The sequence below is a fragment of the Anser cygnoides genome, chromosome 6 (assembly GCF_040182565.1).
Source record: "Anser cygnoides isolate HZ-2024a breed goose chromosome 6, Taihu_goose_T2T_genome, whole genome shotgun sequence".
Lineage (NCBI taxonomy): Eukaryota > Metazoa > Chordata > Aves > Anseriformes > Anatidae > Anser > Anser cygnoides.
In genome coordinates, this window is record NC_089878.1 from 14,027,170 (window position 1) to 14,053,698 (window position 26,529).

At 46.0% G+C, this 26,529-nt stretch overlaps 2 protein-coding genes across 2 annotated transcripts in view; one reads left to right on the plus strand and one right to left on the minus strand.

Annotated features, from left to right (window-relative positions):
* The window catches only part of CDK15 (cyclin dependent kinase 15), a 38,126-nt gene extending 26,500 nt beyond the window's left edge, over positions 1-11,626 (plus strand). The window contains 2 exon segments of the mRNA XM_067000035.1: positions 3,809-3,997; positions 8,936-11,626. Coding sequence (XP_066856136.1) covers positions 3,809-3,997; positions 8,936-9,045 — 299 coding nt within the window. The 3' untranslated portion in view covers positions 9,046-11,626.
* The window catches only part of ALS2 (alsin Rho guanine nucleotide exchange factor ALS2), a 170,557-nt gene that overhangs the window by 66,297 nt on the left and 77,731 nt on the right, over positions 1-26,529 (minus strand). Inside the window, exons 3-5 of the mRNA XM_048047088.2 lie at positions 18,942-19,055; positions 14,678-14,806; positions 12,482-12,583 (exon numbers count right to left, since the gene is read on the minus strand). The gene's annotated coding sequence lies outside the window, so the exon portion shown is untranslated. The remainder of the gene's footprint in view (positions 1-12,481; positions 12,584-14,677; positions 14,807-18,941; positions 19,056-26,529) is intronic.

Here is a 26,529-nt window from a genome sequence, read left to right on the forward strand (position 1 = left end):
TCATTTGCACGTTTTCAAATTGTCTGTGCCTGAAGTCAGACACTGACTGACCCAGCCCCAGGGCCTGCTGCCCTGGAAATGGCCACGCAGGCTGAAGGCCGAGGGGACTCTGGCTTCGTCTGCGTTTGGACGCTTCTGTCCTTGAATGGTGTGGCTGAGCTGAGCAGCTTGCCGTGCTCCTGACAGAAAGCAGGGGGAGATGCTCTAGGACTGTGCAGGATAAGCCCCAGCCAAACTTGGAGGCTGTTATATGCCAGTCTACTGGCAAGAGAGTAGTGGTGCTTGCCTCCGGGTGGTCTCGCTGCTGTGGGGAATGCTTTTCCAGGCCCTAGCTGGAAGAGAGGGCTGCACCACCCTTCCTGCTCTCATTTCCATGGCTAGAGCACCTTTCATCTCTGCTGTCAGAAATGGTGCTCAGGAAAATGTGGCTGGGCATAAATTATGGCCTTCCTGATGCAAGAAAATGCCTTTGTTAATCAGCTGTAAGGGTAATCTTCCAAGTGTAAGTCATTTGTTCATATCTAAGCTTGTGAAAATCCCTGGGTTGTAAGAAAACATTTGAAGAATGTATTCTTCCACTTATTCAACGTTTAAAAATGTTTAAAAATGTCCTTGAAAACCGGACAACAACAACACAGCCTTCCCAAAAGTGCCAACTCTACAGTGTTCCAGTCTGCTAGAGATGCTTGAATCAGTAAGTACAAAGCATGCATGAAAATGGTTAACATGATAAATGACAAACTTAGTGAGGGACTGACAGCAAGAACAGTGTGCAAAAACAGTGGGATCCAAGTGCCTTTGCTTCATCCCCAGTCCTTCCAGCAGATCCATGCAGAAAAGCCCCACATGCCCACATGGGAATACAAGAACCTCAGCAGCTCTTTGGTAAACAATTGCTGGAGATGCAGGCCTGCAAACCTCTTTCTGCTTCCTCAGTGCAAAGGACGTGGGGACTTGTACTGAATTTATTGAAGTCAAAGCAAAGACTCACTGAAACAGATGGAGGCCCAAGGCCTGCATTCACAATGTGTGAAAGGAAAGGGTTACAGAACTGGAACAGCCTTATTAACATCAATGCTAGTACTCAAGTCCTATAGGAATAATGTACATTTATAAACACTAAGATGACAGATTCTATAGGGCCCTTTGAAATTCCAAGCACGTGTTTTTGTAAGGGCTCAAAGAATGATTTTTGGCTTGATTTTTGTTTCATCCTGTGATTGTATATTACACTTTCTAGAGCTGGTTGCTTCCAGGAGACCTCAGAGACTCTGAGTGATCTGTGACAGGTAAGCTACCTGTAACGGCAGTGTCAAAATGGCCTCTGGGTTTATTTGTTTCTTTATGCAATCATTTAACTTGAAATGAGCTCTTTTGGCAAGCTGAGAAAGAGCGAAGTGGCTCTGTAGTAACAAGCAGATCTAACGTCAGCTAAGCAACTGATTCCAAGAGATCGCAGTAGAGGTAGGCACACAGTGGGTTTATTACTCTCTGAGGATAAGTGATTGTTCTCAGATAAGCAGCAATTGAAGGACATTACGTGCAGTTTTTTGAGGGACACAGCTAAGATTCAGAAGGTCCTACTTTCCCAGGCCATCTTGCCCAGACCAAAGACAGACTTTGTGCTGTCCCGTTTTTATTTTCTAGAAACATGCTGTAGGAACAGCACTCATTAGTGGTAAGGAAGACATACCAGGACAGCATTTACTTGAGACAATGAAACGATCCCCTGATTAGTTAAGAGAGGAAAATTCACATTCTTCAGAAGCCAAAAGCAACAAGGCAAGGGCCATGGTTACACACCTCAGCTCGAGCAAGCACCAACACCACCAAACATTCCCGAGAGTGTGCAGGGAAAAGAGCGTTTCTCAAGCTTATATGTACACACACGTACATGCATATATGCCTATATAGATCAGTGAAAGAAATTTATGAGGCAAAGTGCCCTGATGTACCTCAGAGAGTTATTAAAATAGCATCCCCTCAAACTGATTTTGAGGGGGCACTGGCACACAACAGGCTTCATAAATGCATAGGAAAAGGATAGACATGATCTGTCCTCAAGATTGTGTTCACGCACAGGTCAAGAATCAACTGTCTTTTGTGGATGTAGCCACATTTTTCAGCAGTGCTGTTTATTATCTGTTCAGCTCATCGCTTTGGATTCAGTGCTGCTCTAGGCTGCCCTGCAGAGCTGGGTTTCCCAGACTCTTCTGAATTGCTGAACAAACATGCTGAAGTTTTCAGCAAAGCACAGGTTGCCAAAATGCCAGCCATTGTCACACGCATCTTCAGAAAGACACAAAGCTCCACATGTCTCAAACCCTGATAAGACAGGTCCTAGAACAGAACAGGCCCTCTCCTAGTCCGAACAAAGACATAACTATTTCCCTTGAAACTCTGCTCTATTGCACTTCTGCTTTTTGGCCATAATCCCTTGGCAGGCTCCATTACCTCTGCATGCTGACGAGCTCTGGGCTGCACGAGGCCCTGCCCCAGGCCTGCTACAGTGTCCTTATGCCGGTATGGCCCAACGGCCACGTTAGCATGCTCGGCTCTCAAGAAGGAAAGAGCTGCTTCATGCAGGCTGCTCAGCCATGAGTCTCCACGGCCAATTAGGAAATCAAAGGGGAGCTCTGTGCAGAGCTCAGCTGTCACCAGGAAGCCTGAGCAGCAGTGGGAGGCGGCGAACCATCTCGCTGCCCGGTGTGGCAGCCTGCAGCAGCGGGGCCCGAGGGGCAGAGGGGCTCGGGTAAGACCCTGCCACGGCCAGGGCAGCCCATGGTGCAGCTCTGGTGAGCAGCCTCAGGCTGAACGCTTCGGCTCCCTGTCCCATCCCTGCTCCCCAAACAGCAGGAGCTCAAACTGTTTTGCTGGAGGTGAGAATTCAGCAGTTACCTACCACTGTGAGGCCGGATACCTTTTATAAATGCTTCTTAGACCCTCTCTCTTTCTTTTTTTTTTTTTTTTTTTTTTACATTTTATACCCTCAAAACAGAACTGCCAGCACATCAAATGTCCTGTGCAGGGAGGGGGAGTGTGGGGTGGGGGGATCCCGGCCCTGGTGTCACGTGGAGGGAAGCACCGGGGGAGCAGAGGGAGGAAGCACAACAGGCTGTGATCCGATGGGCATCCTGATACTGAAACCTGATCAGAACAAACAAACAAAGTAAAAGCTGTAAAACTAAATGACCATTTTTATTTGTTTGCTTGTTGGTTTGTTTTCTCTCCTCCACTTCCTTGTCCCCAGCTGTGTGCTTCTCTAGGAAGCAGCCACTTGGCATTGGTATTTGCTGGGCACAGAGCATGTGTGTGTTGCATCTGTTTTAAAGTCTCATCCCAAAAAACAGATTCCTCCCCCTGAATCCCCAACACATTTTACAACCAGCTGCATGACTGGTACTAGGGTAGGAAATGGGGAAAGGGTATTTCTTTATTTTTTTAGTTTTGAACTCCAGTCTGCTCAGTGGGCCAGTCAGGTAATTTTGTGCACTTGCACTTCTCATTGTAAATTGTTAACGCCAACCTCTGACATTCCAGTTATGCCACGTAAAATGTAGTCCTCTTGGCAGCATTTGCCCTTTTACTCACAACCTTCTTTTTAAAAAAATAACAATTTATTTTCAAAATTCTCCTGAAAAGATGAGTCTAAGCCAAGATCCTCCATATATACTCCAGCATAATCAAGCTCCCATGAAAAGGCAAATGTCATGGGAGCCATATATCTGGGGTAGGACCCAGATGCCCTGAGTCCCTCCACTATCTCTGCCCTAAGCTCTGAGAAGGTCCGAGTCCAGTCTGATTCTAGCTTTCTGGCCTGTGCTCATCTCCTGCACTTTTTCCTCCCATTTTCCTAGGCTGAGCAGGGTGCCAGCAGCAGAGGATCTGGCCTCCGGAATGCTCACAGCCTTCCCTCCACAGCAGATCTCTGCACAAGATGCCCTTCTTCATGGCTTCTTCAGCCCTCTGCCTCCACAGCTCTATCAGGTGCCTTCTGGTAAGTTAACTCTTGATTTCACCTCACCAAGAATGACCTACTTCACATGCCATTTATTACAAGTCTCTTCAGTACTTTGGACCCAGACACTTTGTTTCTGCCTGCCCTCCCTCCCCGTTCCTGTATGCTGCAAAATTTACATCCCAGTGCAAATTCCACAGCTTGTTTTTCCATTTTCTTCCACTCAACCACAGAGTTAATAATAGAAGGGGACCTAGATGGGATGCCACCATGGTGCACTCTCAAAGCTGAGGTGTACATGCTTTGATAGTTCCTTTCTCCCCCATTCTGTAACCCCAGGGGCCCTGAGCTTTTTCCTCGGGCTGGCTCACGCTGTGTATTCAGTGTAACTCACATGCCGGTCCCTCCTGATGGCCTGAATTCCCAGCTGCTCAGCACGATGTGCTAGCCCCAATCCCCTTGGACCGCTCCTCCCGCTCCCTTTTGATGTTCAGAGGCAACAGCTGTTCCTCGTACCCTGCCACACCACTTCTCCCCCATTTTACCTGCCTTATTTTCTTCTCCCCTAGCTGCCTTAAGCACACAGTCACACAGACACATCGCACACAGACCTGACTCTCCTGCCCTTAGCTGAGGATAAATGCAGGGTCTCTCAAGCTCTAGGTTCTGTTCCTCACTACGAGAAGCTCCCTTGTGTTGGGGAACAGGCCAGAGAGCCCTAGCATGCTCTGTTGCCTCCTGGGCACCAGCTACGCTGGTTTGTTTTGCAGTGTGTTTTTTTGTGTTTTGTTGTTGTTTCTTAACATAGGGGCAATTAAGAAGAAACCTTCTTGGACTGTGTTGTCAAGCTATTTGAAAACTTAATTTCTGGCTTCTGTGACATATCCCAAGTGAAGGAGCAGCCAGCTAGCATCTCTCCCAAACTGCCATCCTTCTGAAGGTGCTGTGTGTGTGCGTGTGCAGGAGTGAGAGACATCTGCATTCCTTTTCTGTTCACCCAGCCACAGAGCACAAATCTACTTTGACACTTTTAGAAAAATGAAAAGATGGAATCTCGCAGGAGCCTGCCTGTGCCAGGGGGGGAGGAGGGGAGCACTCACAGCAGGAGGGAAGTTGACTTTTCTTTATACATATAGGGTTTTTTCCATGCAGAGTTTAAATTATGCCTGATAAAAGGAGTTTCGTGGATGTTTCAGTTCTTTCAAACCCTCCTGGCTTCCTCCCAATTAAATGAGGTTTGTCAAAGCCACAGGGCTCTGCTGCTGCCGGAGAGGCGGACAAGCACTTCCCGCAGTGACATCTCCAATCCCCAAGGGAGAAGATGAAAGTGTCAGTGCCAAGAGAGAGAGAGAGTGTGGAAAAAAACAGGTACAGAGACAGACAGTGTGAGAGAAAGGGAGAGAGTGAGAAGAAATAGAAGGAATGAGAAAACAGATTGGCATAATGTGTCAATCTCTCAGACACATTTCCAGAGAGGGGACAGATTCACCTGGGTTTCTACACCATCCCCTATTTATTATCCCCCATACTGCAGCGAGAAGTACCTTGTGGACAGGCAACTGCATGGCGTTAACATAGCAACCAACGTGTCGGGAGCAGAATCAAAGTGCACAGGGCTGAAGCAAGTGCAGGATGGTCATGCAAGACCATATTCATGAGTAACTCATTAAGCCTGTAAAAATTAGGCAATTCTGAATAATTCCCCATGCAGCCACCCCTAGTGCCATAATTGTGTAAGACATTTGTTCTCTTGTGTCATGTTGGTAACACGCTATTTTGGAATTTAACTGTATCATTTTAAAATTCTGGTTGCTATGATAACACAGTGCAGGTTTTAAACATATTCTGTGCCTACTTTGTTCTGGAGGATGCTGGCTATTAGTTCCCGTCCTCTGAAGGAGAAAGTTAAAGCAGAAGGGCAAAGAATGAGCTGGAGATGAAAGGTGAAAGGAGGAGGGGGTTGACCCCAAGGTGTGTGAGAGAGTAAGCAGGAAACAACATCGGAAAAAAATAAAAGGTTCCCCTAAGAAATTATTTTCTATTGTTATGAAATAATTGTAGCCACAGCTGTCCTTTTTATAAGTTGCTATGACAAGCTGGAAGCCAGAGGATATTTTTCAAAGGTCAATTCCTGGGAAAAAATAATTGGAGAAATCAGAGTCTTAAAAGATAAGAACCCCTTCGAATAGCATCTTGCTGATTACCGAGGGGAATGCGAACAGCCAGACACTGGCTGCTGCCCTGGGAATGGGGGCAGGGGAACAGGGGGCTCTTTGCTTTCTGGTCAGCTCCAGGAGTGGGGAACAGGTTGCTGTTGCTTAGGCTCACCTGGGTGCAAAGTGCTAGGAAAGAAGAGTAACCCCTGTAGTAAGAGAAGATGACTCTCTGTCCCCTGAGAGCATTTGCTGTCCTTTTTCTGGCCTAAGCCAATCCTGAGACAATTATCTTTGTGCAGTGCAGCCTTGTGCTACAGCAGCTCTGATAAAACTTCAGCCTAACCCTTTGCCACCTGCTAAAGCAGACTGTCTTCTGTCCAATTAATCACTCCTGGAAGATGAGATCCTTGAATCAAGAAAGCATAAGCTGTGCTCTCAATTCCGTGTCAGCCCTGAAGTGCAAAGGGCCTCCTGAGAAGGGATCTCACTCTGCTGTCACGTCAGACACAGTAACCACTGCAGCTTATTATTCTTAGCTATAAATTCTGTTTATTTCCATCTCTTTTGGTCTCAAATGCTTCAGAACAGTCTCACAGGCAGGGAAGGTGTGCAGTGCAATTTGGGATTAGCACCAGTGTGCTCCCAAGAAAACAGACTGTGAGGAGAGCTTTGGCCATGAGGCTGCAGGGCAACCCAGGCTAGGAGGGACTTGCCCCTTTTGGGTACAAGTGGTCTCACCTCAGCAATTCAAAACCAGTGTGTCAGGTGATACTGTACTGTTTCTCCTAAAATTTCCTGTTATTCAGGCCTTCAGAGACAAGGAGGAGGAGGGATTTTCTCTTGATTCTGACAGAACACTGTCATTTTAGTGCCTGTTGCATCTAATAGTACTCAAAGCAAGTGTAGGCAACGGGGAGGTTAAGGCTGCAAGCCATCACCTACCAAAAATCCCATTTCCATTGGGATTAGCCAGCTCTGGTAGATGTTAACACAGGGCATGTATAATGAAGAGCTGGCTTTCACAGACACCTTGTTTGGGTTGGCTGCTTTCCTTGTGTTCCCCTACGTAGCTGAAAGGTTTATACACTCACTTATATTTTTTGGCTTGCGTGCTTTGCCACCTCTGCATACAGAAAATGGACATCCTTCACTGAAAATCAGATACAGACACCTAGAAATTGAAGTTCTCACCAGGTGTATGAATCTGGTTTATAGTGTGTCTGTAAGGGAATAAACCAAAGCTGGTGTTGAGTAGCAACTCGACTGTCACTCCTGAACCAGAAGCAGTCATTTCTGTGAACTGCTGAAGCCAATCTTTACTTAATTCAGGCAAAACATCCCTCACTTCTCCTGGCCCGATCTCCACAGTGGTGGAAGATTTGCTTATGAAAATACCAAGAGGACACTGAGGTTTTGTATTATGACATGAAGCCACGATCCTCAGAAAGAGCCATTGCAACATCATGGCAGATGTTTCCAGGAAGCAGTGCACCAAGGGCATGGACCTCTGGAGATGTTGTCCTGCTTAAGCTCTTTGCGGGACATCGGTCTGGAGCAGCCATAGTGCTTGCAGATTGCAGGCCCTGTTCAGGAGCACAGGGCGACGAAAAAGACAGGACAAGAAGGAAGGTTTCCTTTGCTCGTGCTCTTGCAAAAGCACAAGTGGCACAAAGTTTGGCCCACATGACATGTGGAAACAAAGTCCTACAGACATGGATCAAATGCTCTGACTCCCATTGATCTCAGGCCAGAGAATCTCTATAAAGGTCCTATTGTTCAGGGAGATGAACTGCTCTGGGAGGGAGCGCTGCCAATACCCTTCACAGAGGCAGACGCTATTGCGTCAGAGGTTGGCAGACATTTTTCTGTATTTTGTCTAATTGCAAAGTTATATCTGAGATTTCTTTAACTTACGCTTTCCTTTTAACATTCTTAAACACAAATCTAAGGAGATTTAATTGTCTTCTTTGCTGTGAAAGACGTCCAGACTGGAACTCCCATGTACTCATTTCCCATCTTCAGGTGCACTTCTGCCTTCACCCAGTTATCAGCAGAAAAGAGCAAATGGGGATGCAGTGATCAGATTTCTGAGGCACAAAGTTAAAGCTAAGTTTGAGATTATGACAGCAAGCAGCCATGAGCCTAGGAACTCAATTAGCCTGAAAGACAACTATCTCATTATCTTTCCTAAAATGATATAAATACATAAGAATATAAAATTTTAAAATAAACTCTCTCTCTATTGACTGTCTAGATGACTGAATTTCACTGCTCAATTTCTTTAAACACCCACTTTAGTATTTATTTATTCTAAGCGTGAAGCAGCTACGATAATTAGACTGTCAGATTTGGTAAGTTAATGAGGAGTCACTGGAGTGGAAGGTTTTGCATTTGTGAGATTGCTGAAGGAGAGAAGCTCCGTGCCTTCGCTCTATCTCTTTTTTTCTTTTTTTCTTTTTTCCCCCCTCCGCTGGGTGGGAAGGAGAGAGCTTGGCAGTGCATAGATCCATTTGAATCCTTTTGATTAGCAGGTTGCATTCCCACCACTGTTCTACCAAATAATCTTTTGCTGGTTGCTCCAAGAAAAAGAAAAAGAAAAAGAAAAAAGAAAAGAAATCATAGATGAGATTTCTAGAGAACGGAGCCTAGATTAAAGAAATCCTTTTCCAAAAAAATCAGGAGGAATGGAGCTGTGAGAAATAGGATCCTGAATGAGTTCATATTGTGGGCAATGTCACAGAAGACTATTAGCACAGTGAAGGAAAAGGACCTTTCTGCAGCTTCTTTAACCTTCCCCCCCACCTCCCCCACCCCCCCCCAGGACAATCAGTGCTCACAGTTCCAGCAGTGAGACTGCAACCTGAAATCTGTGACCTGTCTGCTCCTTACCAAAAAGGCCATCTCTCAGAAGGTTCAAGCAAGTTTTGGTAGAAGGCAGAAATGACTGACTACTTCTTGGGTAACCATGTGGTTACCACTGCCAAAGTTGCTGCCATCATCCATAGCACATGAATTCCTCTGGGCACTGAAGGTGGGAAAGCAAAACCGATACCCAGAGCTGGATCGCCACATCCCAGGCTGAGGACAAAGTGGGAAATTTTCTCACATTCAGAGGGAAGAGATTGGCAAGCCAGTGGCCTCCAGTGCACACTGCACAGTAGTATGATGGGAGGTCTGGGTTAGTTTTGTCATATTCCCGAATCTCAGACCAGTGCCCTTTCTTCTGATGCCTCCCCAGTCAAAATATGGTTTCTTTTCCACATTGTTTTAACTGACCAAATTGCTTTTTTTGCCTTTGTCTATGTCTATTGAGTTCACATTTCATAGCTTACTTGTTTTGATTTAACACACAATGGAATTTGCTCAATGAAGTACCAGAAATGACAAAGAGCTCTACCCAGGGGGGAGAACAGCAATGTTGCAATGGATGTTATGACAATATGTACATTCCTCCACTGCAATGAATAAAGCCATAGCTTTACCTTTCTTGGGTTCGTCCTGTCTCAACAAAACCCTGCCACGGTGACCCATTGATCTGCAAACTGGAATTTCTCACTGAAGTCTTTTTTCCTTAGCACTCCAAACAGTGTTGGTGCTAGAAGGAGACATTGGGCATTTTCTAATATAATTCAGTTACCCTGCCATAGGTCATACTTTGATTTCATCTGTGTCACTGTGTCAGCATAACACTGGACCAACATCACAAAATAGAGTTTAGATCAGCCAAATTTATGATAAAATGTGCTTCCTATGTAAGTGCCAGAGCTAGGCAAAATCTCTAGTTTGTAACATCCCTGGTTTTAATTGAGCTGTAATTTAGTATGAGACACTTTAAAATGATGCTCCAGCATCATCGATTTTCATCTCCTTTTTGCTACAGAAAACCTCTATTACTCAAAGATCACTTAAAATCACTGTTATTGAAAGAAGTTACAGGAAAATAACCTTGTAATATATCCTGTCTCTATGTTTACTTTGTGCTTTTGTTGCAGCATGTGTCCAGTCAGTGTCGCTGGCTGGGTCTGTGCTTGCAGGGCAGACCTGGAAGCTGATCCTATGGCCAAATTAGCTTGACTTACTGCCTGCAACCTAGCTACGATTGCACGAGAAACCTCAGCCACCCCTCTGTGCTTTCAAATGCACGTAGATTGTGTTTACTGCTATAAGATCAGGTCCCAGCACTCACTGCTCGGTCTCGCAGCCTCACTCTCTTCCATCTGTCCTCATCACATGGACAACAGCAGGCAGACAGGACAGCCTTGAGTCCTTTCGAGAAGGACGTGACATTGCCAGCACTGCAGCCAGATTGGATTTTGGAATCAGCCTGAATTCATTCCCTGCTCACCTGCTCGGCTAAGGGCAGACAGGGCGGCTGTTCACTCTGTGTGATCAGGGAGGAACTAATCCTGCCAAAAAAATGGTTGTCATTTCCATTAAAGCTTCTGGGACGACTCACTTGAGGAGGGCACTCATGCTTCAGTGTTTACTGAACTTGGCTCTGGCCAGTTTTACCTGATTTTGAGACTGTTTCACAAATACATAATTTAAAATAGTGAAACCATGAAAAAAGTAGGAGATCCTCTTAAGTGTTTTTTGGTTTTTTTTGTCTTTTAATATTAACCTGGCTTCAAAGTGATTGTGTTCCTTTGTGTTCCTTTTTTAGGCTGCTTACAGAACATACTAAAAAAGCTCAAATGTCAACTCAAGTTTTCTTCTGCAGTTAATTACAGGAAAACATTCTATAAGTGATGTTTTCAGATTATTAAACTTTTTTTTTTTTTTTAAGGCATCTGGATTCCTGCATGCAAGCAAGGTTAAAATGAAACGGTAATTTTTTTGTCATTTTAATAGGCTACCAATGGAAAGCAGGGGGTTCTGTGTGCTTTTTCAAATCTAATCAGAAGTAGATAGGCATCTAAAGCACAACAGCCTCACGCTGGTACATGAGAGAATGGAATTTCCTGGGAACATAATAAAACTGGCCAGCCTTCTTTCATTGGCCAACCTGAGTTAGGTTACAAAAACAGACAAAACCAAATAACTAAACATACCAGGCTCAATCATGAATCCATGGACCCTGAGACACACAGTAAGAGAGAAAACATCATCACAGTCTCTTCCTTGTTCTCCTGGTTTCAGGAAGGGACCAGATAGTGCCAGGCCCCTATCCCAGAGTGATATATGCTCCGTGCCAATACGCGACCTATTTTCTACTCTGTTACACCTCCTTCCCTCTACCTGCTGAGAAGAAACGTATGGATCATTGGAATATGCTTACTTTGGATGAGAATGCAAAGAGAAAGCAAAGTAACTGAAGTTGCTAGTCCTGAGAATATTTGGCATTAGGATTTATTTGTCCTTTTGATTCAGGACTTAGGCCATGTATTTTTATTCTAACAGAATTCCTTTGCAACAGGGGCAGATTCTGCCCTCCATTATAACAAGGACATTTGAAATAACTCAGTATTGATGAAATGAAACAAAATCTTTGCGCGTATAAAAGGAGGGCGGAGTATGGTCCAGGATGACTTATTTTTTAGATTCACCTTTCAGTAGAAGAAAAGCGTGCAGATGTCCTGCCTTTTGTTTTTCAGAAAGCAATGTCAGAAAGATTGACTTGGCAACGAAGATGTAACAGCAGAGTCTGGACACTGGACTTGCAGAATAAATGCAGCCATGTGTCACTTAATAGAGAGATCCCTGGACCAGCAGATCGATGTACAAACAGGACAGATGGGGACTGACAATTGAAAGAATGTAGAGGCTGATCCAAGGCTTACAGAGACCTGTCATTCCTGGGGTTTGCCTACAATCTCCTTCAACAAAAGAGCTCCTGCGGGAAGGAGGGGATTAGTCAAAAGTTGAGTGAAGTCTCCGGGGAAGATGGTTTCTTGGATAAAGTTGTCAACAAAAGGAATTGTTTAAGACTATTTGTTATAATTTCCTAGAGGGAGCTTCTGCCATCACTAACAGGATTACCAGCATACTGGTTCCACACCAGCAGAGCATTAGACATATGCATTGCAGACTGGTTGCTCAGAGCTGAATTCAGGGGTCTTCTTATACTGGGTCCCAAATACGTGCACATGTTGATGAGCAGAGGGGAGATGGCAAAGAACTAAGATGAAGCCAAATACAGGCCATTTCTGGTCCAGCTGTTGCAGAGAGCCCTAGCTCATTAATGAGTTACCAGGGTGTTTTAATCTCCTTGATCTCAGGGCTGCTGACAGACTATGAGAAGGAAAACTAATCTGAGGTGAGTGCTGATCAAGATACATGGGGAAATGACGAGGAGCTGTTTCCCAGCTACAGTTACTGTGAAATTTCTCATAGAATTTTTACTGGAAGAATCAGAAAAACAACTTACTGCATTCATGTACTAGGCTGCTTGGTCTCAGTTATCTGGGATACTTTTTCTCACTTCTGGGACATCAGAAGCCAGAAACCTCAGTATAACCTCACAGCTGATCTGGAAGGAAAAAGGAAGACAAAGCTAAATCATTTAAGGTGTAGGCATGCAAACTTTCTTGAATACTTCTTATTCATCTGAGTAGTATCACTGGCATGACCGGGGGAACTTCTCTGAGTAAGAATTATGCAGAGCATTGAGGTATTGAAACAAAACTTGTCATAGAGCTACGATAAAACGCCAGAGAAATGGGTGGCAGCCATAGAAAGAGCAGGAAGAAGGCATTTTGTGCTAAGGAAGCTACATTTCTAGCCCTACCCCAGTCCACTGAGTGCTAACCAATCACTGCAGATCTGGGCAGGAAGCAGCACAGATGTTTACGTTCCCCTTTGCCCTTTCTAAATCCATAATTACAGAGAAAAAGGCATACAGGCTAGCTGCAGGCACTGCTCAGTTAAGAGCACAAGAATTATTCCTTACATTATTATCAGAGTCCTTAATGATCTCTGTCTTGATAAAAAAACCAGCTATGTTCCAAAAGCATTTCTACCTCTAGATTGTATGGACCCAAATCTCCCAAGTACCAGGCACTTTCAAAGTTAGTGTGGATGCCTGATTTCACTTCGCAATACTAAAATGAATTTTGTCTCAATATCAGGACCTTACACATTTCATTTGTTTTGCAATGAATCTGGAATTACTACGACCTCACAGCAGTATAAGCAAGATCCAACTAGAGCCTATAGAATTCTACCTGGGCATATATCTTTGTGTCAGGTTCCTATGTACAGGTTTATTTGTGAAGAGAAGGGCAGTTGCAACCCCTTTTGAAGAAAAACAATAGCTCTTATGCACATTGGCACTGGCTGTGGCATTGAGAAAGCTTCTAAAAACTGCTACGAAAAGATGCTTTTCAAAGGTGGATTGCAGGCTGTGTTGTAAGAGATAGCTCCCCACTTCTGAGTTACACTGAGTTACAACACTTCCCAGGTTCAGACAGGGGGGTTCTACATGCCTTTTGCTCTCTTGGAGATGGCAGCGAAGAGCAGTGAAGATGCAAGATCTCTAATGCCTGCCATGGTTATGGTTGGATGTCTGGTCCCAACTGGGAGACACTAAATGCTCAACATATGTTAAATTAAAGGATTTGTTATGCATGGACAGCAAAGAATCTAATGATGGGAACTGAAGCACTTTCCTCATGGTGTTTATCAGAACATCAGTGGTAAATTTCTTCTGCCCTGGAGCAGCAGAGAGAATGGCTTTGCTGTTTTTGCATAGCTGCTACCCCATAATGGTCAAAGCTCTTATGCTCGGTTGCCAAAGGGCCAAATGATACCTGCTACCTCTGTATCTCGAGGGTGGGAAAGCCAGCCAGACCCTGGCAGAAGGATGGGCTGCAACCCAGCACTCTTCCTCTGTTCATTAACCCAACATCAGAGGCCCAGTGCCCTAAATATGTCAGACCAGAGAGAGAAATTGCCCTAGAACCACTCCTCTCCCACACTAATGGACTACTGTTTACATCAGGAGCACTCATCTCAGCAGATTTTCCATCCCCTGGCCTGCCCAATCTCAGGCACAACAGCTCTCAGAAAAATGGATGTAGTGCTGTAATGAGTCAGGAAGAGTGAACAAGACACACATCTGAATCCGTGTACCTAGTTAGTGCCACCCAAAAAGGGGGTCTTGATTCCCCATTTCTCTCCCTGCTTATAGCATCATGATCTTTCTCTCTTTTGCTCTCTGGCACTTTTCTAATCCCTTGATGAGCTGATATAATTTACTAAACAGGTGGAAAATGATTCGCTCTTTTGCTGGCTTAGTTTTTCATTGCTTTAGTGAGCTGCATCAGATTATGAAGAGGTCAAACAAGTACCACACTTCATGCACGAATGAGTGTGGAGTGGGAAAGGAGGAGCAGGGAAAGACCATGAAGTATCTCCAACCTACCCACATCCAGTTCTTGAGGGTGGTCAACCCCTGTCACATCTGGAAGTTTGGTGTTCTGTTTTGAGGTAATGACTGAACAGGTTCTGTTGAGTAAATGCTCAGTGCTGCTATGGTGTATGTGGGCCCATCTCAAACCTAGCTGTTTGCTGTTGAAAACCTCACAAAAAATCCCAGACACTGGTAAAGAAGTGCAGGACTGACCTTTTTCCAGAAAAACTGACTTTCTCTTGGCAGAGGTAGGAAGCCTGGTAAAGCAGGTGAGAGTTTATGAAGTGCACGTAAATGGAGATTTTTGTTCATGAGGGTCATCAAACGGTTTCTTCTCACCACCTAATAAAAAATTAAAAACAAATTGAAATTTTGGAGAAATCCTTTAATTTAGAGAACATCATCTTTTATGCAAAGAGAGTTTAACAGCAGACTTAAATATTTGCTTTAAAAACATCCTGAAGTAAATGAAATAACTTTGTTCCCAGGCCAAGATTCTGTTTTACTTCAGGCCAGAGCAAGTTTGTTGGCCAAATTACATATCCCCAAGAAAAAAATCAGAGAGCTTTAACATTGGCAAAAGCCTGCCTGTAGTGGTACAAGTGGGCAATGCTCTTTATAAGGGAAAAAAAAAAGCGCCAAGAAAATCCCCGGTGCAACCCAGCACCGCATTTGGGGAGCACAGATGAAAGCCCTGATGTGGGTCATGTGACAGGTGTCACTTCAGTAATGATATTGGGGCAGAGATAAAAGTCCTCGCCGGCTGCTCATGTGACACAGCTTCATTACTCGCACAGCAGGTGGTCGAAGAGTCTCAATGCCTGTATTTTTTTATTATTTTTTAATTTTTTTTTTTATTCTGTGATAATGAGAAAATGTTTAAACTTCCATCCCTGTGTTTAAACACTTCTTCATGCTGACAGCAGCAGGAGATCCCTTGATCAGCTGTCAGATTGAAAAGTGCAATTTTTCTGGAAAGTAAACAGCGTGTTTGCCAGTTGGAAATCATTTTCTGTTTGTTGGGACTGCTCGTCGCGGAGTGATGGAGCCATGTCACTGCAGCTGACAACTCGGCAACAGGGAATAGAAAACAGCCTGAAAAATGTTTTTTAGACTCTGCCTCTGATAACGGGAGCCTGAGATTTCTGACACTTCCCTATTGTTATCGTGTGAAAAAACGCCATTTAGGGATTGCTTCTGAAACTTTTAAGGCAGCGTCTCAGTACCAGTGTGAATATGTGGGGCCTTCTAAAAGAAGCTCCAACATTTTAATAAAAGCTTTCAGAGAGAAAACCAAACAGGATACACAAAGGAACAGAGTGGGTGTGGAGACACACGGTGGTGGAGGTGGCCAGGACTCATTCCAGTGAGCGAGGAAAAACAACAAAAAAGTCTCCCCATATTAGAAAACACTTCCCAGCTCTGATGTCACAGAGGCTTGGGGAAATCAGTGGGAGTTTCAGGTGAGACGAGGAAGGCAAATGTGGTCACAAGATTACGCCAGTGAGCTCAACCCAGTCACGGGGCTGCCCGGGCCGGGCTGAACTTGGAGCCCAGCTCGGCTCTTCTTCCTGAGTGCCCTGGAATCCAGCTAAGTGCACTCTACAGGTTAACCACATTTATTTCTTTTCCTATTAGGCAAATATCTTCTCAAAGTCAATTCTCATGAAGAACAAGAGATACAGATATAATGCACATAATTTTAATTAAAATTAAGGTTTAAATGTGCATATGCAGAGGCATACACAGCATTTTTCCTATGCAGACACAGACAACATCTTATATGCAGAATCAACAAATCAACCTGATTTCAACACTGGGAAAGTTAATTACTCAGAACATGGCTTGGATCTCCTATTAGATATTTGCAGCAATTACATTACGTGGAGCCTTGGTAGTCTCCCAACAAACGCTTTTCCCTGACGGCTGTGCTGCAGTGTCCCACAGGTGTGCTCTCCTCTCCATAAAGCTCCCCATGACGAGCTCCCTGTGTATTACATGTCATGAAGTTTTGCCTCATTAAAGCGGAAGGCTCGATGCCCCGTTGCTATCTCACTTGTACCAGCAAAGCCCTCGAGCTGCTGCTTTGCTTCCAGCTCAGCACTCTGTGCAGCCCAGGGCAAGGCCCCACGGCCTCTGGGTCCCACGTCGGTGGCACCCCTTCCATGGGACAGGGACAGGGACAGGGACCAGGGATGGGGATGGGGAGATGGATGCTGCTCTGCTCCCGCCCAACACCCAGGGAACGGGGGGGGGGGGGGGGGGGGGGGGGGGGGGGGGGGGGGGGGGGGGGGGGTAGGGCTGGACAATCAGCAAAAATGATCCCAAGCAAAAAGATCAGATCAGAATCTGGCCCTTTGTTAGCAGTCATTAAAAAACATAGCACTTTTAATAGGAGCTTATTCAATTAGCAGACTAACAGGCTCCATCAGATAAGCAGGGGATTTCCCTGGGAATCTGAGTCACCGTGGCACATAATGCTGAAGCGGCTCCAAACCCTATGATTAACCCTCTCCGCACTGAACCAGACCAAGAGGCCAGATCTCAGGAAAGGGGTTATTCCTGGATTCTTAAGGGACAAGGAAAAGCTCTCTGCTGCGTCTCCAAGCCCCTGAAAGGTGCCAGCGCTGAGTGTGAGTCACACATGCTGGAAGGAACCAGGAGGATCGTGGCACCAAACTGTAACTGCTGCAGACAGGAGACTCGCCTGATCTCTGATAAACACGCTGACATTTGGCAGCCTGACAGCTTCACAGTTCCATAAGAGGCTTCCTAATTAGAGCCTGGGTGAGAAATAATCCACAACTTGAAGTTTGTCTCTAGCTTCCTTGCTGTACTTTTTTCCCCTCCTTTCTGTGCGCTTTCCTCCTTTTCAGTGTTTTCTCTCACACATTCTCAGCACATCCCCTCCCTGCAGGCGGAAGCTGTTTGAAACACCAAGCAGGAGAAAGGTTAATTTTTGCCTGTCCTCTCAGCTCAGAACAACTCTCAATAAAAGCACCCCTCTTGCATTCCAGCGTTGCCCTTGAAGGAGACTGGGAGATAGCGCAGGGGAGAGGACAGGACATGTTGGAGTTTATAATGAGGCAAAGCACAACCAGTCTGGAAGGAAACCAAAGCAGTCCCATTCATTCCTAGTCAAACAAGTAGGGTAAACCCAGTGCTCCTAGCAGCAGGAGAATGGGGACTCTGGGTTGGGATCCAGCCCTGCATTTTGCTTTGCTCCTGTTGCCCAGCTCCAAGCAGCTGGCCCCAAACAGCCATCACAACATCTTGAGCCTTTCAGCTGGAGCCAGGCTCTGAGTTTAGCACTGCCTTTAAGACTTCCAGTACAGTGGTGCTGCTCTGTCATAGCAAGACCTTGATCCAGCTGGTCTTAACGACGAAATACATTTCAGAGATATGAACGGTTACAACGGCAGATCTTTCAAAGCCACATCACATTCCACTCATTTACCCCATCAATCCATATTCCCTGAATAGTTCCAGAAAAATTCCAAATGCAATAACCTATGAATTTGAGATTATATTAATGAGCAACATCTGCTGAGACAAGTATAACTCCTGTACTGCATTTATTTCTTAGGGAGTTACTTGCTGATAGTGGGATTGTTTGTTCTCTGTTAATATCCCAAAGTCTTTTCCAGGGTAATAATATGGGTAGCAAAGTTGTTCAAAGACAACAGCCAGTATATGCACTCTACAATAACTGGGATACAGACACAAACACCAGAATCCACATTGTATTAGAGGGTTTTCTATTCACTGTTCTCCTCAATTAATACAATATTCCCTGGGTAGCCACAAGAAACAGGAAGGAACTTGGGATTCTCCACATACATCTCACAAGACAGCTCTGTGTGTTATCACCATTCAGCAGGCCCCCAGATGATGACATGGGACCAATACCTACAGATATTTAACTTTGAGCTCTCTTGAAAGGAAAATAAATAAATAAATAAATAAATAAATATTTAATTCAAAATAAGCACTTGAAGCTATTTCCAGGACAAACATTTTTGTTGCTGAGATACACTGGAAGATGAGTCCTATAAAGAGGATTGGGGGGTCCTTGAGGAGTGTTCTCTTTGAGGTTTTCCTCTGTGGGCTTTGTTGTAATTGCTGATGACCAAGTGCTTCACATGCAGGAGATCTCTATGTATTTTACAGCTATGAGAAGAAATATGGACCTATATCTTTGTGCTGGGGAGAACATCCCTACATGAGGACTGGAAAAGTTTGCAAAGTCATTCTTGGCTGTAATGCCTGTACTGCTAAGATACTGAGGCTGAAAAAATTGTCTGCTGAACAGATATTTTCAACAACCAGATGTCTATGAAGTAAGCAAAGCTGGTCCCCAAGGTTCTAACTTTAACAAACTCCCTGAATAGATTGTAGCTGTGTGTTTTGTACCATTGCTTTCTACAAAAAGGAGTATGGATTAGTACACTCTATTTATAGAGCCCAACCCACTCACTTGCTCGGAGCACCCCTGAAGCTGAGGGAGATGTAGCCGCATTTGTAGCCAAACACCACCTCCAGGGTCCATGTAGCATCATACCAAAATTCCGCCTTTCAGCATAGAAGAAACCTTGGGGGAAAAAAAAAAAAAAGCAGAGGTTGTGCTAGACCCAAAATAGCTGGCCCCATCCCTGCCCTGATTTTTTTCATGATAAATCAGTAGAGATGAAGACGGAGAAGAACATAGATGTGGGGAAAAACTCTTCTGGAGGGCTGCCTGTGGAGGAGATGAGGCAGGGCTGGCTCTGGCAGCTCACTCCTCGGGTGCCCGCACTCCCTGTCACTGCAGAGTGGGCACGAAGGCCAGAAGAGCGGCATTCTACGCATGCATGCCTGTTGGATATGAACCATTTTAAAATTCAGATGAGTCAGCTGCCATGAAGATTAGTCAGGGTGACATGGTGTAATACCACAGGAGAAAAGAAAAAACATGGATACTTTTCAATTAAACTCTTTTTTTTTTTCAGGGTTTCAGTCATTTAAATCCATTTTAGACTAAGTCCTGAAATACAAATGCAGTCTGGAGGAATTGCTTTTAAAATATATTTTTTTTTGACGGATTAACTCAAGTTGATAGATTTGGTCCATTTTCTTAATCTTGTTCATTTCAGATGTTAAAAAGAAATTTAAAATAAACAAACAAAATCCAGTCGAAAATTTGGCAAGGGCTGAATCCTTTGGGCACGATTTTCCCAAGAGAAGCACAGATCTCTGATAAGCAACAGCAAAGATGCCGCATTTCACAGCTGCAATGCAGATCTGTGGCCTCTCCAGAGACTTTCACACTCTAAACAGGGATTTCTTTAGTTTAAATGCCAGATCCGCTGTGGTCCCAGTGGAACTCCAGAGGGGCATTATCTAGGAAAATGGGGCACGTTTAATCCACTCCATCAGTAATGCAGAGAATAGTCTCAATATTTGTGAAAATCAAAACCAGGCGTGATGAAAGGTCCTTCATGTCTTGTGTAGATTAAACATCACTCGCCAGCCTTCCCCAGGCAGCTGGGCCATAGTTTGTTTGCAGTATCTCTGTTTATGATATATAGGTCCTTCGGTGTCTGGATGTAAGCAAGTATGAGCTAGAAAGCTGGCCTGACTGGGCAATTTCCTGAAGGATGTGCTGGCAAGTTGAGTTGTTTGATAACCACAGGTGCAAAAGGAAAATAACAGCTCTGTGCAACACAGTCTAATTTTGGCTTCACCCTTCTCACTGGGAGCGGCTGTTGCATTTTCTGTGCAGAACCCTCCCTGCTAATGAGATCTCAGGCTGTTTTACGTTTTGAATGGAATTAAAATAAAAAGGATGAAAAGATTCTATGGCTTCTGAACAGAGTTCTTGAGTTCATCACTGTGTGATGGACTACCACGGCCAGCTATCCCTGTAACTGGGTTGGGAACAATCCAAAACACAATGCTGTTTCATACATCTCCCCCAGGCAAGTAGTGCCTGCGCTGATGCCGGTGAGCCATGGGGTAAGCTGCACAAACTTGCATCCTGCAAGTGCTGCAACGCTGCAAGGCATGTTGCTCTGACGTGCTGAGGGCTTCTTGCCCGATTCTGTCTGCTTTTATACAAGAGCCTCTCAGAAGAATTGGACACAGACCTGAGAGATTTCATCCACCTGAAAGCAGATTGTCTGCAAGAGATGTGTGAGCAGGGATGCTGACCGTCCCACTGTGGATCCTGTGCAGAAAGGGCCAGGAGACAAACCTAGAGACAGATGTGAGGCCCCAAGCTCGAGCTGCATTTGAGGCTCCTGCAAGCAGAACAAGGAGGCTGCTGTAAGGAGGTGACCTGAGACCCATAAGCTCTTTGGAGCTGACAGAAACCCCACAAAGCATCTGCCCAGCCTGTGGAGAAGGGACCATTATGGTCTGGACACGATGAATGTATGCAGACAGGTCACCAGCTCTGTGTTTTCAGGGAGCTGCCTGCCTGTGCCAGGCTGCACCACAGCCACTGCCGGAGGTAAATTCTGCTCCACTTGCTGCAACTTTGGGAAAAACGGGCAGGCCTGGAGGGGAGCACGCTAGTGCCAGACAGTGTCTCTGTGGAGGAGGTGCCCCTGGAAGGGCTGCCCTTGGGCCCCGGCCAGGCGGAAACATCCCCTGAACACGGCCCCCTCTTGCTCTGCCCCTTCCCTCCACAGCAAGCGCTCCTGCATGGAGTTCCCTTCGGTTTGCACCAGTGAGGGTGGGAGAACACAGCCTCATCTCACAGACTTCCTTCCACCCACCTCTGCTCTGGCTCTGGCTGAAGTTTTGGAGGGATGTGGATCGGAGAAGCCAGTCTCCAGTCACTGGTGCCTGTGGCAGTGCCCATTCGGTGAGGAGTGCCAGCTTCTGTGAGCCCCAGCCGCTCGGCAGGAACAGCGCTGTCCCCCCTGGGTCGTAGCCTTGGTCGTGCTCTGTGCAGGCTGATCCTCCCGCTGCCGCTGAGGAGGCAAGGCGAGCCTCGGGCAGCTGTGCGAACCCCCCAGCATGAGCACCACGTTCACCGAGCATCCAAAGCACTTTCAAGGGGCTGAACAGATTTTTCCTTGCCAGTACGATTACAGCTCTAATGAGATTTGAAGCAAGCCATTTCTTCTAAACAATGGTGCTATCTCATTCTACCCCATTTAGAGATAATCTGCTCTTCCAGATATTAATATTTTCATATTAATGTAGATCCTTTTATCCCCATAGCTTAGAACTGGGTTCTGATTTATTAATAGCTGGCTCCCTCTGGACTAGGGGAGCAGGATGCTGCGTTGTGACGAGCTTAATAACTCTCTGCTCCCTGTTAGTAAATCACAGGCTAGCACTTCAAATTTGCTGCGAGAATTGGGTTGACTTTCCCTCATCCCTTGAAGCATCTTAGGTCTGTTGTGCAAAACTCTTTGCTAACAACCTTGCTTAAACGAGCCAAATGCTCTGCTACAGGTTCAGCCCACTTGACTGAACTTTTAACAGTATTTCAGGGAGCAAGGGCAAAAGCAGAGCTAACAAATTTCACTGGCTTTTCCAATCAAATGGTGCCAGGGCACTTTTCTGGAGACACCAGCAATATATAACACCCAGCAGAATTAATGTATTTATTATTTTAGAAGAGCTCATGTTTTTTTAATGTCTCCCAGTTTGAAGGAAGGGTTGAAAGTAAGGGCAGCCTATTTGCATTGTGAATAAAGTTATCTGCCTCCTCCACCCCCCAGAATATGCAGAAATAAATGCCTTCTAATGAACCCTGGGGGGCTGAAGCTTTGATATGGATCTTGCCGGGGGTAGAGTGGACGGGGAGAAGTGCTCGCCAGACTGAAAGGCAGCATGGCATGGGGGGTAGGCAGTCTTCCTCAGAGGGAGAGAGAAGGGAAATTGGATTATCTTGCTAGCAGTTGGTGTTTTTCTGTCTCCAAGAACTTACAGATGAGAGGTCCCAGTTGGGAAGTTAAATTCAGCCCTCCACAAACAATAACATGTTTTTTTTTCCTCATCTGAATATAAGAGATGATCCTGTCCAAATTCTGGAAACTTTGTTCTCTTGCTCTGGCTGGATGCATGTGGGTAAAGAAGAAAAACTGCAGGATTTGAATTTTGGTTTGCTGGCTGTTGAAAGTGTTCACTATGTGTGTTTGTGTGTTTGTAAACACAGATTACTCTTTGAATGTGACATCTGGCTTTCAAGGAGCTCCCACAGCAGGCAGAATCACAGCAGTACACACTTCAGTTCCCTCAGACAAATCTATTGTAGGACTGTGTTTTGCAGTTTACAGCACACCAAGTAAGCTCAAAAAAACAACAAATGCAGCTGAAGCCCCTTAATAGAGACAATCTGGTTAAATGGGTTGCTTTCTGGGAACAAATTGTTGAATAAAAAGAACACCCTGGCAATGGGAAAGTTTTCTGCGCTGCCAAGAGGTTCCATAAAAAGACCATTTTACAGTGTTAACCCGTTCCCTGTACAAGCCAGAGCATACCGCAGAGGATCACATGCTGCTGGGAAGCAGCAGCGCCGAGAGCTGAAATACAGCAGCCAGTGACAGAAATGGAATTCGGCATCCGGGGTGGCTGCGCCTGCTCCCTGGGCAGCAGCTAGCAGGGGATGGTGCCGCGGGGATGCCAGAGGTGGCACCAGACCAAGCAGCTCTTCCCTGGGGTGCAGACACAATGGTTTCCTAGCAGAGGGGGCTACGCCAGAGTGCTGAGCAAGCTCCTGGGCGTATGGGATGTGCCAAGGGAGAGGCAAAGGGAATCACTGGATTTCTGTCCTCTCCCACAGGAGGACAGAGCAGAAATGATTCTGCCAGGTAACTTGGACAGACAGGAACACATCAAGACCTAAAGTTGTGCTGCTGTTGGTTTTCAGTACCAGGACGCTACACCGGTAAGTTTCACAGGGTTGCAGCAGCCTTATGCAGAGTCCCAAAAGCAGCATGTTGGGATGATTTGCCCCGATTACTTGGGGAATTTCTGCAGCCTTTTTGAGAGAGGAATTTGTCCCCCTCCCCCTTTCTGTGCAAAAAGCAGGAGGACCGTGACATGGAGAGCACTCTGGGCAGGCTCTGCTAACAGGCTGCAGCTCCATTTTTGACTACGCGGCCGCTTGCGTCAGCTGAAGCAAGCCTGCTCCCCTTCCCCTCCCTGCTGCTCCCTGCCCATGCTCTGTACCACCAGCTATGCCAGCACACTGGCTGTGCAGCACATGGTGAACGAGAGCAGAGAACTGATCCAGAGAAAAAACAACCCAAGGAAAAAAAATGTTTATTTTTCAGCTGGATTGGCTCCTGCTCTGGGTCACTGCACAGCAGGGCAAAGCAGGGATGAGAGCAAGTGCTGAGGACGGGGTCTCTAAGCTGTCAGTCAGTGAAGGTCCCCATAACCACTGCCCCTTTCTACCCCTCTGTGTGGTGGTATACGTTTCATTTTCAATAGGCTTTCCTTACTTTCCCCCCAAGTTTAGATTTATCTGCGGAACATCCAAGCAACAACAAAAGCCGCGCCACTTCCCCTTTTACAGAACAGCCGGGGTGTGTCAGGCTGCACCTCGCAGCGCTGCTCGCTCCAAGGATCCTCAGGACCTCCTGCAAACAGCCCCGTCCATGTCGGCGGCACCGTCCAGCGCTGCTGAGTGAGAGCAGCTCCAGTCACAGGAAGAGCAGAGCCCTGCCATCAGCATGCTGCACGCTGTGTATTCAGCTCTTTGCTTCTTTCCTGGTCACAGGGATGCAGCCACTCTGCTCCTGGCCCTGGGACTAGCGACCTGTGGGCTGGCAGCGTGGCTCTGCGCCCCAGTCCCACTGCGAGCTGAGAACCCAGCCGGTACGCCCCATGGGGAAGCCCTGGCTGCCGTACTGCACTGGGCTGGCTTTAGCACCAACCGCTTCAGTACCAAAAGGTGTCATGGAATTTTAATGACCACAGATGGCCACAACTTCTGTTTGGTGTCTGATCTGACCCCCCTGCCCCCCAAAACACCACCACACCACCACCACGGTCCCCTCACAGCGTGCTGGGGGTGAGCTGGCTCAGGTGAGTGAGTGCCACCAGTTCCACACCACTGCTTTCTGCTCAGCCTGCATTTCCCTTCCCTAACAAAGGCGATGGTAACTACATGTAAATACCGTGGAGTCGGCAGCAGAAAAGTCTGTAGGTGAATGTCAAGTAAAATCCTTGTGATCCACCTCCTTCAAAACATTCCAAATCCATGGCCTCGGGGGCTTCAGGAGCCGTATTAGCTGGAACACCGTGTTTTTGTACTGGAAGATTAGATTCCCACATTTTTCCACAAGCAAAGGAAGCATGCCCAGATATAGTTCCTAGCAACTGTACAAATTCATTGTAAGCAGTGGCCAGATGTTGGCAAGCAGAGACTGAAGAAAAGCGCATACCATTTTCTCATTTAAGTATATAGGAAAATGGATCCTCCTATCCAGCTGTGAGCCTTTCCAGAATACATCCTGGAGTACAGCTGATGTATGTGCCTCCCACAGCTCGCAGGGTTTGATGCTGTTCCAGGCATGCTTCATGGGGAGTATTCCATACAAAATAATTATCAACTTGAATAGAGTAAGTACCAATCTATGCAAAAGCCACTCTGGCTGCTGCCTGGGAATAGATTACAAGGCGCATTTGGCTATTGTGTGCATGCTTGTAAATTTTAAAGTGCTGGGTGAGATCTCTGAGTCTGGAGAGCATCAGAGAGTCTTGAGAGGAGTAATGAAATGTGGGACCCAAATCTTTCTCCTTCTTCCTCCCAGAGGAGTCCCAGTCTCTATTTGGTAAAAGTCACCACAGCTTCAGTAACTCCTAATAAATCTTACACTAGCTTCAGATTGGGGGATCCCACACAGGAAAAACCTGCTCCCAAACTCTCATCTCCCATCTTGGTTACATTAATTTCTCCTTGTGGTCTTTCCTTGACATCCCTAATGCTCCACCTCCAGTCCAGACACATCAGAGCGGTTCAGATCCTACTCACGCAGCGTTGCCACCACACTGACTGCTCTCCCTGAATCCTTCCACCATGGCTCCCTTTCCATCACACCACGTCACGCGGCTTTCAAGCTCCTCCCTAACCCTGCTGCTTCTTATTTACCCACCAGATCTTCTTTTACACTGCCAGTAGGATGCAACTACCCACTTCATTGCTCCAGTGCTAGCTGTTCAGTTTCCTCACTTGCATGCATTTCTTAAATACAAGAATCCTTTGCAGTAGCCATAATAATGTGCCTAAATCAGTCCCAGACTTCTGTACTTCATGTCTCTGTGTCTTTCTTTTAGGGGAGCAAGGACAGTGTTTTCTGAGGTGCCTCCCAGTGTTGAAGACCCTGAAGGCAACTGAGACAACCTTATGTGTAGTACAAGCATGCAACAAACTCACTGAAGATGCAGGAGGTTTGAAAAGTGCCTCGCTGTGCCCTAGAAACTCAGCCAGCTGAGGTGCAAGTGTAGATTCCCCACATATGATCAAGGTCTGTAGTCTGGGCCACAAAGTTTTGAGACTTAGGCTGTGGTGTGATTATAAAATAAATCCGACTTTGTGGTTCCCAGTATTAGATCAAAAATGCCACAGCCATATGACATGAAGCAGAGATCCAGCCTAAGCTCACTCCACCAAGTACATTTAGAAAGTACGTTTAGAAAATGTAGATAAATTAGTTTAAATGCACTTAAAAATTAGACAAATTTGTTTTACATGGCAAGGTGTCGCAGCAGGCCGGGTGCCATCTGCCTACAGCAGGCTACTTTTCCTGCCAGCTCAGGTCCACCACAGCCACTCCAATACAGACATAACAGCAAAAAGTCGCATCGGCTCTGCGTTGTGGCTCGGGCTGGTTTGACAGAAATGCAGTTGTGTGTCCAGGACTAACCCAGGTGAAACGGAGACTGCTGGGTGAGCTGTTAGTGCGCGGATCCACTGCACCAGTGAAACCTGGGCCTTCAGAGCACTGGCGGGTTCTTTCCTCCAGGACACGGCAACATTTTCTGTGTTTGCAGCTGCGTGGTTCACCCTGCTGCAAAGAGTTTTTCAAAAACTGAGGCAAGGCAAATTGTGTCGGCTGCAG